At 37.5% G+C, this 16,685-nt stretch overlaps 1 protein-coding gene across 7 annotated transcripts in view; it reads left to right on the top strand.

Annotated features, from left to right (window-relative positions):
- The window catches only part of sema5ba (sema domain, seven thrombospondin repeats (type 1 and type 1-like), transmembrane domain (TM) and short cytoplasmic domain, (semaphorin) 5Ba), a 131,581-nt gene extending 117,885 nt beyond the window's left edge, over positions 1 to 13,696 (top strand). For 3 of the 7 annotated variants that reach the window (XM_056754515.1, XM_056754513.1, XM_056754514.1), the window contains 5 exons: positions 91 to 261; positions 2,312 to 2,446; positions 4,899 to 4,943; positions 5,651 to 5,856; positions 10,729 to 13,696. In XM_056754515.1, the coding sequence (XP_056610493.1) occupies positions 91 to 261; positions 2,312 to 2,446; positions 4,899 to 4,943; positions 5,651 to 5,856; positions 10,729 to 10,896 (725 nt within the window). In that variant the 3' untranslated portion in view covers positions 10,897 to 13,696. Of the gene's footprint in view, positions 1 to 90; positions 262 to 2,311; positions 2,447 to 4,898; positions 4,944 to 5,110; positions 5,874 to 10,728 lie in introns of those variants that run through there. The other 4 variants (XM_056754517.1, XM_056754518.1, XM_056754516.1 and 1 more) reach the window with 4 other exon arrangements.
- Positions 13,697 to 16,685: the final 2,989 nt, after the last annotated feature.

The following is a 16,685-nucleotide window of genomic DNA, read 5'->3' as shown; positions in this document are numbered from 1 at the left end:
TGCTTGGATGTTTGCGTCTCCCCGCTTGCCTGATTGTTTTGTGTTTGTCTTTGTGTGTCGTATTTGTTTGTGCGTGTTCGGTCTGTGCAGTAAATGGCGCCTGGGCATGCTGGTCATCGTGGTCGCAATGTTCGGTGCCCTGTGGAGGGGGGCACTACCAACGAACGCGCACATGCACAAGCCCCACCCCTAACAATGGAGGGGACATCTGCATCGGTCTGCATACAGAGGAGGCCCTTTGCAGCACGCACACCTGTGATGGTAAGATGAAAACAAGATGAAACGCTGGGCCATGTATGATAACGTTTTTAAATGCTGTATCACAGTTTAAGAAAATAATGTTCTCAAAAAGGGCTGCGTCTCTGTCTGTATGCACAAGATACAGATACAGTTGGTTTTGACTGTGTTGTCTATCCATAAACACTCATTACCACCACCATATATAGAAATATTTTTATTTATATAGAGTTGTGTTCGGAGTACAGCTTTGGAAAAAGTTTTTTTTAAGTTTTCTGTATTTAATTAAAGGTATGTGTTTAGGTCAAATAATTTATTAATATTCCTTACAACATTTCTTCCACATTTTAAAATTATTGTTTTTAATTTGCAATTATTTGTGTAAAACGAAAACTTGACAAAAAATGTGATATTTTCAGACCTCAAATGAATAGTTCACGATAAGATTACAATTGTATCCAATAAGTTAATGAAATATTTCATTAGGAATAGTTCACCCAAAAATGGTCCAAATTGACTTGACCTTAGTCATTTTTATTCCTACTATGGAAAGTCAATTGGGAAAAATTTTGGGTGAACTATTCCTATAAATATTGAAATATTTTATTAATTTATTGGATAAAAATTGTATCTTATCGTTCATGCATTGTCGCATATTCTCAGTCTTTTGTGCTGCTTTTGGGTAAATTTTGTGGAATTTAGGGAATTTAACAGAAACTGGACTAGACCGGTGACCACAATACATCAAGAAAATATGATTTAATCAAATTTGTCTCTTAAAAATATTTCTTATTTTGTTCCAAGGCTGTATGTACAGTAAGTGGAGTGACACCAGTTTCCTCTCCCTAATCCACTTCAGTTTTGTCTATTTCACAATTTACACGACATATAAAGTCCCTCCTTTTTTTTTTTATTTTATTATTTTTTTTTAATTTAATTTTGTGTAATTTAGATATAGTTGCTAGGTTGATGTAATGTGTCATTTTGATACAAAATTTCCATTATTTACCATAACCTTTTTCCATATGTAAAAGTAATACTTAGTAATACTTACTTCCCAACATTTTGTACCCAAATCTTTATTATGTGTATTCTTCTACTATATTATTTTCATTTGTATTGTCTCTTCAATAGTGTTTTACAAACTCTGTCATTCTTTAAATCTGCCTGCTAATGGTGTGTTTATGACTGTACACAGTCTGTTAGGGCCCTTTAACATGCTGTGCTCGTAATGGAGCTGTATGAAAACAGTTCAAACGGTGCAAATTCAAAAACAAAAATGCTTCTCGCTCCAGGCGAATCACGCAATCCTGATTCCACTCCACACACTGCTCACATACTCCGGTTGAAGCGTGGTTTTACTTTAGACTGACTGATCACCACTGCTTTTAAAGTCTGTCAGTCACCTGCAGTATACACCAGAAACACATACTTCAGAGAATCCCTCCAGGCTACAGATGGTCCCATATGTGAGCTGTATGCATATGGAAGTGTGCTGCATATGTGCAAACAGACTGGGCCGCCCTAAAGCTTTATTGTCATATTCTGTTGTGTTTAGGACACAGTTATTGTCTTTCCATTTAAAATAGAATCGTTTTTTGCCATGTAAACTTAATGAAGATCATCATCTGGGATGTTTTACATTATTGAAAAATGCAATGATATGGACTGAAACTCAGTTCTTTAAATCCTCGAAACATTCTATCTGCACCCGTCTTGAATGACAAATTCCTTGTAGGCTCTGATAAAATTATAAGATTGCGAGTAATCTTGACAAACATCTTCAAAGCTGAAACATAAAAGGAATGTGTATATTTGTGGATTGGATTTTTCCAGCCGCAAACAAAATACATTTTAAATCAAAGTTTCTACAAAGTAACATTCTTGGTACGCTCTCTCTGAAAGTGCCGCCTTAGCGAGACTGTGATTATTTTTGTGTCCTGTGTGACCGTGGCGGTGTTTGTTTCATATGTGTGGGTGGCGTCGAGTCAGCAGTACTCTGGTCGCCATCTGAACTGAGGGGAGGGACACACTTCTGCTCATTTCAATTGTTGGTGACCGTGTTTGTGTGCAGGTGGATGGATGGCATGGTCCACGTGGTCCGAATGCGACGACCAGGGACTGCAGCTGCGCAGTCGGGTGTGTGGGGCTCAATCCACACAATGTGTGGGAAACGGCACCCAGCACAGAGACTGCAATGAGATCCCAGGTGAGAGAAAGAGACCGGGCCTAGTTGTCACATGGGGAAGATGTCACATTCAGGGTACAATAAAATAAAGGTACACAGTAAAACAACACTTCTGCCTACAATCAACTCGGCTTTTCAAATGATTTCTGTTTTCTTTTACATTACATCTGCATCGCAGTAATAAAGACTTTTATTTTATATTTGATCTGACTTTTTTATTTGATTATTTCCTATCAACTCGCAATTCTCCAAAATGTAAAGAAGTTGAAATGACGTGCAAAACCAAGTTGATTTTGCATAAAAATGTTGGGCAACACAGATTTTTTTGTTTTTCATGTCAGGCAAGTTGTTATACATTTTTTATCCATGAAGACGTCGATTTTTCAATTGAAAGAAATATACAGTTATTTATTTTGTAGACTCTTTTATCAAGATTGAAAAAGCATTTAACATTTTGTCAAAGAGCTAAACTAGTAACGGTAGTTTGCCGAGCCATCTTTACAAGAAGTATTAAAGCTGAAGGGATAAATGAACAACATTAAAGATAAAGACATACAAATGTAGTTATTATACACACTTCCATACTGGTAACTTTTCTAATATTTCCCAATTAAAATGTTACTCATATTAAATAAAAATGCACTTTTAAACCCTGTCAAATCCGCTGATGTTCTTAATAGATTAGATGTAATATGTTTACTTGTGGTTATTCATTGCTTTGGCTGGAGGAGTGGAAGTGTTCAAAGTGAAGAACTAAATGCTCGCAGCCTGCGAGAACATGAGTTATCAGAGCGGAATACCAAGTGAATGAGGCAGACTAATTAATATTAATGTTACGCCATGAGCCGGCCTCACATCCAATTCCTCTTCAGTTTTGGGATACAGGTTACACATCCTAAGGTGTCTTAGATAGTGAGGAGATGAAGGACAATTGCGCATCTCAATCAAAACTTTCTCTCCCTTCCTCATCCATCTCTGCTCTTTGTCAAGATTTCAGATAGAGCCCTAAAAGAGTTACTCAGGTTGATGGAACACCTTGAATATATTTCGACAGTGAGAGATCACTTTCTCTCATTGCCTCAACCAAAATGGAATATTTATTTTAAGCGAGCGCTTCAAGCAAGTTTACAGACGCATTTTGAATTGTTTTATGGCCATTTCCATGAGCACTGATTCATAAGAGATTCAATCTTGAGAACCTTGTGTTTCGGAAGCAGGCGGTAATAATTTCATCTTTTTCATGCGATTCGACTGACAGTCTTTGATGTGATTTGCTGTAGTTTATCACTGCTGCCCTGCAGATGCCTCAGGTATAACACAGGAGACTATATCTCCTCACTCCTCTGATCTATGACTCTTTGAATTGTCCAAGTTTCAGCAAGGTTGCCTTTGAAAAGAGAGAACAGAGTGGAATAAGATGGGATGAGATTGATTGTTTTGGCTGTTGATCATCAAAATAAAGCCAAGGGTGTTGTGCAAGGGGATGTTTGCACTGGATCGCATCAGGTTTGTGATATTGTCAAATTATTGGTGTGCGTAAATATGCATTAGACCTGATGAGTTGGCAGGGAAACAACTACGCAGATAATAAGATGCAACTAACTGTATAATCATGCATTGTTAAGAGAGTAAATAAACAGGCTAGTGTTTTAAAAGGTCGAAAAACTATTCAGATAGTTTGTTGTGGAAATAAATGATACAATTACTTGGGCACTGGGTAGATGCATGCCAAGAGGCAAGCGAAAAAAAACGTAACTTATTGTTTTGTTTAACATGTTATTTTACACCAATTTGTTAATTTGGAATCTGTTTCTGTAATTTGACGTTCATTTTATTGCATTTAAAAAATACAGCTGCAGGAAAAAAGGAGAAACCGTTTCAAATTCAGGTTTTTTATTTTAAATGAACTATCATAGGTATGTGTTTGGTAAAATGTAAACTAACAACATTTCTACCAAATTTCGATTAAAAATTTTGTTTCTATTTGCATTTATTTACAGTAAATGAAAACTGTAGAAATATATCAAAATAACAGAAAAGAAGCTCTGTATTTTTTCAGACCTCAAATACTGCAAAGAATTTCATATTCACTTTTAAGCAATACAACAGTAATATATGTACATGTATTTAGGAAAAGTTATAATTATGATGACCAATATTTTTATTACAGTTGTCATGTGTCTTATCATGCTGTCAGTTTTTCATAATGCTGTTGGATGACTTTATGTCACTCCTGAGGTTTGATTTTGTTGAAATTCAACAGACGCTGGACTGGAATGGCCACAATAATCTAGAAATGCTGATTGATTGAACATTTTGAAAGGTCTCCTTAGTTTTTCTGTGGCTGTTTATGAAAATGATGAAACATAAAACTGTAATTACAGTTTTTTACAATCTGCAGATGTACGTCTTGGCTGTGGCTGTTTTTGAACTCAAGATCAAACTAAATCTGTCCCTCCCTGTCTGTTCACAGCGATTCTCCCAGCATCTAGTTATGACAAGGACCAACGTTGCGGAGGTAAGTGCTTTACCTGCCCCCCTTTTTGTTTTGAAACCCGATGTTTATATTGTGTTGACGGCAGATGCATGTCATTGTGCGCATGCGCTATCAATGTAGCATGAGGACCCGTGCCGATGTGCTTGTGTGTCATGTTTCACATCCGCTCCTTTCATCCCAAACTCGAGGGGGCACAGAGGCATATTTAGGTTGCGTATCCAGGCCACTCCGGGCACTGGCTCAGCCCAGAGATAGTACTGCTGTGCCAGTTTGGTGTTCCTCCATATGGCAGCCCGAGCCAGCTATGGGTCGCGTGCATTACCCATCATGCCTCAGCTGCGGTGCGCTCCTGAGTGATGGTTGTCCAATTAAAGCAGTTCAGTCCGGGAGTATGGCGTCCACTTTGCTCACAATTCACGCTCATTATGGGTCAAGCCAGCAGGATGCCCGGTCCATCACGCCAGCCAGATAATCACAGCACAGTCCCTCGACACGGCATCATTCAGCAAGACGCCGTCCAGCACCTGCCTTCTGCTGGATGATGGTTACGGACATGTTAAACTAATGATGAGGGATGATCTGATGCCATCATTCTGATTCCACTGACTGGGATGACTATATTTCTGTTTGTTCAAAAGAAATCACATGTAGTCGAAGGGAGCGATGACATATTACAGTTATTTGCAGACTGGCAGTTACTGTAATATTGGCTTGTCTCACTTTTCCAGGCTTTACTCTGCTTCACCTGATAGCTACAGGTGTGTCGTGCTTCCTGGGCGCGGGTCTGCTGTCCTTCCTGGTGTACGTGTACTGTCAGCGGTTCCACAAGCCCTCGCAGGAGTCTGCCGTCATCCACCCCACCACTCCCAACCACCTCAACTACAAGGGCAACACCACACCAAAGAACGAGAAATATACACCCATGGAGTTCAAGGTCAATTCTCCAACCTGGTTTGTCACATTCACTGTAGTCTCATAGCAATTCTCCACAAACTTTTTTTCCATCATCATTATTGCTTTGTGCAGTGAGATTTGTGATAATTAGCAACAAGTTTTGTAGTTTAGAAAAAAATGATATGAAATGTGAAACACACGAGTCAAAATTTCTGATGGATCAGTTAGAGTTGCTCTGCCATAATATGATCGTTTTTTGTGTCCAAGTCTTGTCAAGCTCCATAAAGAACAGGATACACCATATAAGCAGCATAATAGTCACGCACTATATGACTCGTGGACTATTTCCTGAATGTTGTGAAGCCATATGATGGCTTTGTGTGAAGGACAGACTAAAATATAAGACATTAAAGATGATCGTGACCTCTGCTAAAGCTAAATGACTGTCTGCAACTTGATTTAAAAATTGACGTCATAGTTTAGTAGAATGCAACACAATATTTTCATGACCCGTAAAGCATTAGAAAATATGGCACAAGTGCGAGAACCTTGGGGGTGTTTTTTTTCATTTTGCTTGACAGCTCCGAGTCACTATGACCTGCCTTTGTTTGGCAAGAGGTTCATAAAAACATCTTCAATCATTTTTTCTTCTGCGTTTCATAGAAAAATAACAGCAAATGGGTTTGGAATAGGGCTATAATGTTTTTCACTTTTAAAAAAAGATACTATCAAATAATCATATCAGTCTGACTAATTTTGTGTTTTCACTTTTTTGGCCAATGAATTTAACTAAAAATAGAAGTGTAGTGATTCAAACAAAGACATCTTAATCATTGTGGCCCCTAAAGGAAAACTTTAAACTGGTTCTGATTAATTTTCAATATAAATATATCATCACCTTTGAATTATAAGGTTCTCTGTGACATTTTTGTCAAAATTGAGTTATTCACATATTTTAACATTGTGTCTACACTGGACGCGACAGACACGAAAACCGGCTTGTTCTTCATGTCGTGACGCATCCAGTGTGGACAAAATGTAAAATGATAATGCGTTCTATTGTCTTTCGCTGTGTCACATCCGATGTAGACAAGGTGTTATTCTAACAACTTATTTACATTATGGGATGTTGAAAAAAACTTTGAAGCTCCTCAAATCTGCTCACAATGCAGATAGAACCGTATAGAGGCAAAATACAAAAAATGCATAAAATTAACACAATATTGATATCCACAGTGTTGTTTGTAACTAGTTACTATGTAATTAGTTACTTTAATTTAATTACTTCTCCCTTGAAAAGTTAAGTAAGGGACTACTCTTATTTTTTCTGTAATTTATTTAGTTACTTTTGATGTAATTAAACTTAATACTTAGTAGAATATATGCATGTGCAATAGTGGAATTGTGCTTTAATGTATACTTCTGATTTGTAATACTTTGGTCAGTTTATAATACTACCTTATGTAGTTTGATATAATTTATTTGAATTAATTAAATAAGCCGTTTCATCTCTATCCTTGAATCAGTTATCTCATCAAGGTTGATGTAGGATATAGAAAGTAATTAGAAATAAGTAACTAAATACTTTTTGGAGAGAGTAATTTGTACAGTAATCTAATTACTCTATTGAATATGTAATTAATAACTAGTAACTTATAAAAGAATAGCTTACCCAACACTGGATAGCCATAGTTTTTAATATCAGTTTTTTTTATGAGTATATCTGGCATATTATGACATCCCTTGTTTTGACCGACAAGAGGAAGTTTTCTTTTAAGGGTGAACCTTCCTGTAATGCTATTTTTTCCCTCTATGGACAATGTACACAACAGGTGAGCTAGCAAAACAGTTACTAAGTCAGCTCTGGAGAGTAGCAACTGAGATCTGCGTTAGAAGACTCTGGTTTGTTTGCTCTGAAATGAGCATCACAGGAAAGCTGATAGTTTGGAGATTACCGCTGGTTTCGTTCTCCCCGTGGCTGCTTGTTTAGCCGCCTCTTCTGGCTGCATGCGGCTCCTGGCACACACTCCGTCTTTATTAATGGGCTCCATTAGGATGTTTAAGCGGCAGACGTTCCGTGGACTCCCACAGCTGGTTGTGACTGATCGTCAAGCTCATCCAATTAGTTTGGCTCGGCTCGCTTTTCCTCCACCTCGTGTCCTTGCGGTGACACCTGCGCGAGCCTTTTGCCACATTTTTCTAACGATCTCTTTCGTGCCCGGCGCTCACTCTGAACACATTATGAGACTCCGACAATAATGTGGATCTTCACAAGAAAGAAGTGGAACGTGCAGAAGATTGTTGCTTAGGCCACTCTGTGCTGATTTGTTTGTTATTGTTATTAACTCTTTCACCGCCATTGACGAGTTATCTCGTCATTTAAAAAAAACGGTTCCCTGCCAAAGACGAGTTTTTACGGCAATTAGTGTTTGCACTGTTATACAGCAGGTGGCGCAATTACACACCTTTGGGAAAAAGTACAGAATCCCAGAACCTAGAATGTATATATTTTAGCAATTTGTAATGATTGTCCTGAGTGTAATATGGGCGGAATCTTTGACCAAAAACGTTAATTATCTCAGCTGTTTAATCAAAATGATGCATTTTTGTAGAAACCTACCCTCATATAGGGAGTGATAAAAAACGAACAAATGAAGATAGAAGAATACGGTTTCTTTTGTTTAAAAGCTGAGACTCTGTTCTTTCATTTGACATATTGTTTGTCCATATATTCTTTACATACAATTTACTGTGAGCCATTAAATTAGGATGAAAATGTCAACTTTTTTTTAAAAGGCTGGCGGCCAATGAGTTAACTAAAACATTTTTTTGTAAATTTGCAAAAAAAACCTGAAAGCTGAAAATTCTGCATGTACACTACATGCTGTTTAAAACACCACAGAAAGATGCAATTTACTCTCTTAAAGTTGGTGGGCGTGGCTTGTGTTTTTCAATGCGAATTGATAGGATGTTTAGAGACAGCCGTTTGAGTTGATTTTGAAATGAAACTGACAGCAGACTGACAGTAGAAGGGGAGGAGTCAACGGATGCAAATTTCACCTGTTATTGTATAACACTCCGGCAGAAAGCATTTTTAGCCTGCTTGTTCAGACTGAAAAAAGGTACCGTATCTCAGACCCCTCTGGAGTGCTATTGTTTGGCAGGTATTGAAAAATATAATTGTTGCACAGCAGATCTCAGGTGGAGTCACTCAAATCAATTTTGTGCATTTCATAGCTCTACTCCCTCAGTCACTGAGTCTTTTTTTAAACTAGACTGATGTGTTTTCTCAAGAAAAGCTTGTTTCATACGCACGCCGGTTTCATCCATGACCCACAAGTCCAACACTATTGAATATTGCAGGTGAAGTGCTGTGGGTTGTCTTCTGTGTGGTGTGTTAGATATTTAACAGTGATGTGGGTAATCTTCCACTGCTGACAGCAACAAACAACCCTGCAAAAATAACCAACATGTTATGTTTTCAGATGAAATTTTACATCATAGTGTTAGAGCGGTGTGGATGGTTGCCAAGGTTTTGCTACCGTATGTGGCTAGTGGTGCCCTGAGTGGTTTTAGCATGTTGACATGTGGTCGCTAGTTTGTTCTCTGCTTCCCTACTGGTCCAAATCAAAGTAGTCTCAAGTGTTTGTAATGTTTGGTCCTAAGTATGTCTTGGAATTTGATCCTTTTTAGGTTTTTTGTACGATTCATTACCATTCTGTGCTACTAGTGAGGCAGGTTTGGGAAATTAAATTCAGAAGATTTGACAGAGTTCTCTGTTGTGTTTCATTTAAGTTTTAATTTAAAAATATAATTGTTGCAGTTTCTCTTAAAATTGTTTGGGAGAAATAAAAGGAGATTTGTTAGATAACTGTACATAAAATAATATAGACCGTATAGGTCAAATAATCTGGATTAAATTTGATTTTGTAGTGAATCGACAATATTATTAAAATAATCTTTCTGTTCATCCTAATTTAATCAATTAATAATTCCAGATCTGACAAATCTAAGGTCAGTTTGTGATTTTGTTTAAATCTCTTTTGAAACTCTAATAGAGACATTTTGGATATATGAGATATATGAGATAAGATTGAGGCTGAACTTTCTAATTGCCCTCTATTTAATCTCATTAATGTCTAGAAGAAATTGAAATATGTGAGCCTGGACCACAAAACAAGTCATAAGGGTGATTTTTTTAATTGAGATTAATTCATCATACGAACGCTGATGATTTATGGTTTGTTAGGATAGGATAATATTTAACCGAGATAGGACTATCTGAAGTGCATAAAAATCAAAATATTGAGAAATTCACCATCTTGGTTCTCCATCAGAGGGGCTTTAGCAGGCTGTTGCTGAGAAGAAACAGGTTTGTTTTAATGCTCTGAATTGGCTCACCACTGTAATGATGTGGAGGAGAGTAGAAATCTGAAATTTTAAGCTTTTCATAGATACCAAACATGAGTGTGTAATTCTCAAAGTGCGGGCAGCAGGGAGCGAAGATTGTAGGTGTTTTTAGTCATTTTTGTTTGTGATTATGCTGCATCCACTCACAAAAGCAAAGTTTTTATATATTCACAGTCGGATATTTACAAATCATCCTCTTGCAACATAGTGTTAAATTAAAATCTAAATCATTTTGGCATGAAAGAAAAATCGATAATTTTGACTCATTGGTTGGTTTTTGGAAAAAGCATACTGATTTTATACACCTCGACCTGGAGTGTTTTCTGATGGTTTGATTTTTTGCTAAAGTACGTGCCTCCAATCATCTTTTCTTTCTCACGTCATGTGAGGTTTTTTACATAGTGTTCAAGGAGATCAGTTGTCCTCTTCATTTCAAGGATTGATGTCTAGTTCATTCCCTCTCGGCTCCTCTAACGCTCATTTATTTATTTCTCATCCACAGACTCTAAACAAGAACAACCTGCTGCCAGATGAAAGGACCAACTACTTCCCCTCACCGCTTCAGCAGACAAACGTGTACACGACCACGTACTACCCCACAGCACTGGGCAAATATGATTACCGTCCAGACTCTTCCCCCTCTCCCTGCAGAACCTATAACCACAGCTGAGACACATGTCCCAACTCTGCTTTATCACCATGGTGACTGCTCCAGTCCACATGTCTCCTAAACCCACCCTTTTCCACACCCTCTCTGCACCTGATGAAAAAAAAACACAGGTGCTGTTTTCCACCATTCCGAGTGATTTTCCCCCAAGGACAGGACCGGGTCACTTAAGTCATGCCTTACGGTGAGGGGAAACGGACCAATTATTCAAACGGCACTTTTAAACGGACGAACAAGATCGTGTAGCTACACTGACGTTGATGAACGGATGTCTCCATTGATCTTTGCAGAACTCCAGTTACTGGAAGGTGGGCAGGCAAAATCGTGCTGGCTCCGGCAATGTTCATTACAGGAATGTGGTCTGGCACAGCCGTGGTAGGCTTTGTCTTAAAAGTACAAAGGCTAAACACGGGGAGACCACAGGACGGAGAGAAATCAATACGGACAGAATAAAAGAAGCTTTGGATAGAGGTTGCAGAATTGTGTCACTTTTGGATGCACATGTAAGTGCCACTGACTCCTAACAGAGGAGGGATGCTTCTTTACAACCCACAAGGAACAGATGCAGGTGGATTAGCGTACATAAAATCCTCTCCGTTTGGATATGAGCAACCCATCTCAAGAGGAATACTGTCGGCGTCCGTATATAATGACTAGTCTGAACGGACTACCAGATCGCAAATAATGATATTCAGCACGTAACAGAACCATAAGGTTAAAAAAAGAATGCTGCCGTTCGGAAACACCTTTTTACCTGCGAATGCATGGAAATGGAGGAATATTGCACCCGACATGGATTATGCTTAGATCTAAAGCAGACAAGTTCTGTTATGTTACTGTATGCCTTGGTAGTCATATTAAATATGGGTTCAAACCGAGGCGGACTATATTTTATAACAAGAAAAGACGTAGGAAATACCGATAGCTTGGCACTTGTTTTTTCTTACGGTTATATTAAAGAGGAAACTATTCAGCAGTGGAGAAAAGCTGTAGGCTAGGTGCACGATAGAGTTTATTTAAGATGCGCGGTGAGATAATATGATTTGTTTTTTTTCTGATTTCAGATAATATTTTCACTGTTTCCAGATGGTGTACAGTATTCATAACCATCAGCACATTTATCAGAGATATGAGGAAAGTCTTACAGCGTTATATGAAGCATCATATTCAAACAGTGTCAGAACAGATCAATGTATCCTCATCATCTTAAACAATATTTTAAGTTTAAATATGATTTTATGGCTTGTGTGTAGCACTATGTGCTGAACTCATGAAACACTGCGGTTCGGTCATGATGTGTGACGACATCGCGTTCGCATTCCAGATGCTAATATTTCATAAACACTTGTCAATAAAAGCGATTCAGGAATGGTGACTCTGTTCGGGATTTAGTATTTATGGTATGCTTGTTTTCTAAAGGGCATTGAAAAACTAAACTAAGCTTTTTTTTATCATTATTCATGAATGCTAAGACAGCCATGCTTTTAGTTAAGCATGACTACCTGGGTTGTACATACTGTTAGTGATGCCCCGCTGCGAAAAAGTAACGTCACGCAAACGTTAGTATAACGTACATGTATATTGTAAAGCTAACACTGTTTTTAAAAGCCTTATAGTTGTAAAATAATATGGGCAGCAGATGTGTAAATATATAAACCGTAGGGATTGAAAGGGATGGAGCTTGGGAGTAAATCTGGTGAGATGTTTCCATAATTTGACTGCACTAGAGAGAACTGTCTTCTAGGCCAAATTTGATTTTTAACATTCAAGATTTTTTGTTAGAATCCTTACAAAACTGTTTGTTGAAATTGAAATAATTGAATTGTGCATTATTCATATTGATTGTACAAAATTGGTCACAAAACGTTGGTGTAGATGACACTTTGTTCACGTTTTGAATTAAGGCACAGCGCCTGTTCTGATTAAGCCATTTTTAAAATCAGAATTCCAGAAGTCCGTAAATAAAACATTGTTTTACTCTTAAAGATTCAGGCTCTCTAAAGTTACCAAGCTTCTTTACATTGCCACACATGAGTTACAAGTTTGAGACCACTAGTTATGTGTGTATTTGGTTTTCTTTCTGATTTAAAACATTTTCAATTTAAATAATACAACATTTACCATTTAAATCACGAGCATGCCAATAAGTGAAAAGAACGCCAGCCGTTTGATTTAATGGCAGCATGCACTCAGGCTGGCATGGACCCCACAAGTTTCCAAAAGCTTAAGATCCATGTTTTCCCAGCTCGATTTGAGCATGTTCCAAAAAGCATCTTATTTGCAATAGAAGCAAAGAAACCTGCGCTTTTGTACAAAAGAATTTGCTTTTAAATGTTATTATAATGACCTTAGAAGAGTGTAGAATTATTAACAATTCTTGTCGTAAATTTTCCTCTTATATCTTACGAATTAAAAAACTTCAAATATGATTTCCTGTTTTAAATTGAAATGTGGTCTCAGACTTGTGTTTCCCAATCTACAGAATAGGCAAGGCTCTAAAGTAAACCCCCACATTTTGCCCCATGTGCCTCCACTGATAAAACAGGCTCAAAAGTGTGGCTGCTTTGTTGAGATTTGAAAGGAATGTCTCTGCTATTGCATCGAAAACAGGCATGAAAATCCAGACGCCGCAACGAGGTGCTCCATCCCTGCGAGGCTTGGTGTCCTTCTATGCAACTGACCTGGTGTTTAGATATGCGATGTAGACTGTAATCACTGCCTTTTAGACACTGTGAATTTTTGGTACTCTATATTTTTGTACATTGTACATTGTAAAAGATAATAAACCTTGATGCCAACCCGCTCTAACTTGAGCTGATTCGTCCTTTTCCCAACCGTTTCACATGACATCCATCTAGGTCAAGCGGCTGTCTCCTGTAGAGTGAAAGGTAAGCGTTTTCAACACGGCATGTTTTTCAATTCAATGTGAGGTTATGGGTGTAGTGATTTGTTTGGCGGGGCGAGGGAAATCGGAGATGCTGACAACACACATACGCGTCATATTTTCTTGCACCGCCGAGAGGAAAATAGATGCTGGTCTTTTATATGATACCTTGATTGAGTTTTTCACCGAAACCTGATGGCATAAATGTGACGCTGGTCAACAAAACCAGTCTTATGGGTAAATTTTTTGAAATTTGTACATAATCTGAAAGCGGAAGAATAAAGCTTTCTATTGATGTATGAGTTGTTTGGATATGTGACTGAGATTCAACCATTTAAAACTCTGCGATAAAATCTAAATATTGAGAAAATTGCCTTTGAAGTTGTTAATCGTAGGCGCAGTTGCAAGCCATCCACGCACACAAATAAAGTTTTTATATATTTAAGGTAGAAAATTGACTAAATATCTTCATGGAATATGACCTTTACGTAGCCTGTTAACTGTCACCCGTTCCGTATACGGGACACCTAAGTTTGCGTCAATATTGTGCATGTAATTTCTAATCAAATCATGACAAACTATATGTCATTGGAAAGGTGTTTGACTCAACAATACAGATTTCTCTGGTGTTTTTTAAAATATTTTTTGTAGGGAGAGTAGTTGATTCTTTTTTATAAAGAGTGTACTCAGATTTTTTGATATCCTTTTGAACGTCCTTTTAAAAAAAAAAAATTTTACTCATAGATAAACATAAACGTTTTTTTTTTACAATACATTTACATTTAGGCATTTGGCAGACGCTTTTATCCACAGCGACTTACATTGCTTTATCCTATACATTTTTACATAGGTAGTTGCAATCCCCTGGGATCGAACCCTAAACCTTGCGTTGTTAATGCAATGCTCTTACCACTGAGTTACAGGAAAGCTATATACAATACACAGCGTACCTTACATTTTTTTGGTGTGTGTGTTAATTTTATTTTTTGCAATAATCAGCTACTTTTCTTTTTTCAAACAAGACCAATCGTAAGTCTGTATTCCAAAGAATTCATGAGTTACCGCCATTTTAGTTCCAACATGCGTTTTCATGTGTAGACTCAAAAAAGGCTCCGACAGTTAACAGTTAACATCCTATTGATTTTTGGAATAAAAGAAAAAAGTGATAATTTTGACCCATACTATGATTTTTTGGCTTTTACTAAAAATGTCCACGTGCTACGTAAAACTGGTTTTGTCATCCAGGGTCACAAATAATGAAGTCGGGATTAGAAGATTTATTTTATTCGCAGCGAGAATTGCTTGTTTTTACAGAAGATGTCAGACTGAAGTCTTAATTGAGAGATGTTTGATCTTTTAAACAATGTGATGTTGTATTCTAACTGCTGTATTTATGTGTGTCTCTACAAACGATCAATACTCTGTTAATTGCAGAACTGTTGCGCCGATCAATTATCATGACGTAAAATGTGTTTCCTGTAACTTTTTACCTCAGTTTGAATTATTTCATTTCCTGATTGTAGTAGAGAAAATCCACTGTTCCTCATCTCGAAAGTCAAACGTACAAATGTTTTGAGGTGTAAGGTGAAGGGCAGACTCGGCTGAGTGGGAGGGCCTGGTCACTGTACGGGTCTGCAATTATTTCAAAGTGAATTTTATTGATGAGCGCGAGGCTCCATCAATCAACCGCTATCTGCTGACAGACCACCACTGACAGATGACCACCTCCGTCCTCCCTGAGTGCCCAGCTGGCCTCATGCCAGAGAAGAGTCGCATGAAGACGGCACGGGCAGAATCTGCGAGCCATCAAGCGAGAAGTGACACAAATGCTTTTGTGGCTCGTACTGCAAAGCTCGTGAAATCAATTTGTGCTGCTTTCAGGAGACAGGAACCAGCACATCCATGCGTTTTCATCAGCATTATAACTTCTTTCAAAAACATGCTGTGATATAACCAAAATTCACTCTTGCACAAACTGTGCACCAAGCTCAGTGATAAATAAGATTGTCTGACGGCGAGGAAGGACGAATTTGTTTGGAAGAATGGTTGCAATTCCAAAAAAACTATCGCTGCTGTCCTACTGAAACCTTGTATTTACATATTTCGTGATTTTTATTGTTTTGCCTAAATCATTAGTAGTCACCATGTATGTTTGTCAATGGGTTTTGTAAATATCTAACCCATAAAAAGTATTAAAAAGTTATTTTAAACTTTGATGACACAGTATTTAATAATGTCCTTCTCCCTAAAAATATAAAATTTGGAGGTTATGGAAAGCGATGATATGTAACCCTGGTCTTAAGTAGCACGTGGACATTTTTAGTAAAAGCCAAAAATACATCTTTCTTTTATTCCAAAAATCATTAGGATATTAAGTAAAGATCATATTCCATGAAGATATTTAGTAAGTTTCTTACCTTAAATACATAAAAACTTTATTTTTGTGAGTGGATGGCCTGCCACAGCGCCTAAGATTAAAAACTTCAAAGGCAATTTTCTCAATATTTCGATTTTTTCGCACGCTCAGATTCCAGAGTTTTAAATGGTTGTATCTCAGTCATATATTGTTATATCCTAACAACTCATACATCAATAGAAAACTTTATTCTCCAGCTTTCAGATTATGAAAAATTGACGCTTGGTTTTGTTGTCCAGGGTCACATATACAGAATTTTGAACCCCATGTTGTTTTTTTCATATTTTTGTTTTATTTCTTTGGAATCCTTTCAGATCCTTTGATGACACCAGTTTGATGGCTCGGGTTGAACATCCGTACATCTTTAAATCTACACAAATACTTCAAAATATCTAAAATAATGAATTAAGGTAGTTTTCGTTCTTCTCTGATAACTTTTCTGGTAGTGGGTTCAATTTGCAGAGAACACACAAACTTATAAAACGTGTATTT

Source organism: Triplophysa dalaica, chromosome 8 (genome assembly GCF_015846415.1).
Source record: "Triplophysa dalaica isolate WHDGS20190420 chromosome 8, ASM1584641v1, whole genome shotgun sequence".
Taxonomy (NCBI): Eukaryota; Metazoa; Chordata; class Actinopteri; order Cypriniformes; family Nemacheilidae; genus Triplophysa; species Triplophysa dalaica.
This window is presented reverse-complemented; position numbering and strand designations above follow the sequence as displayed.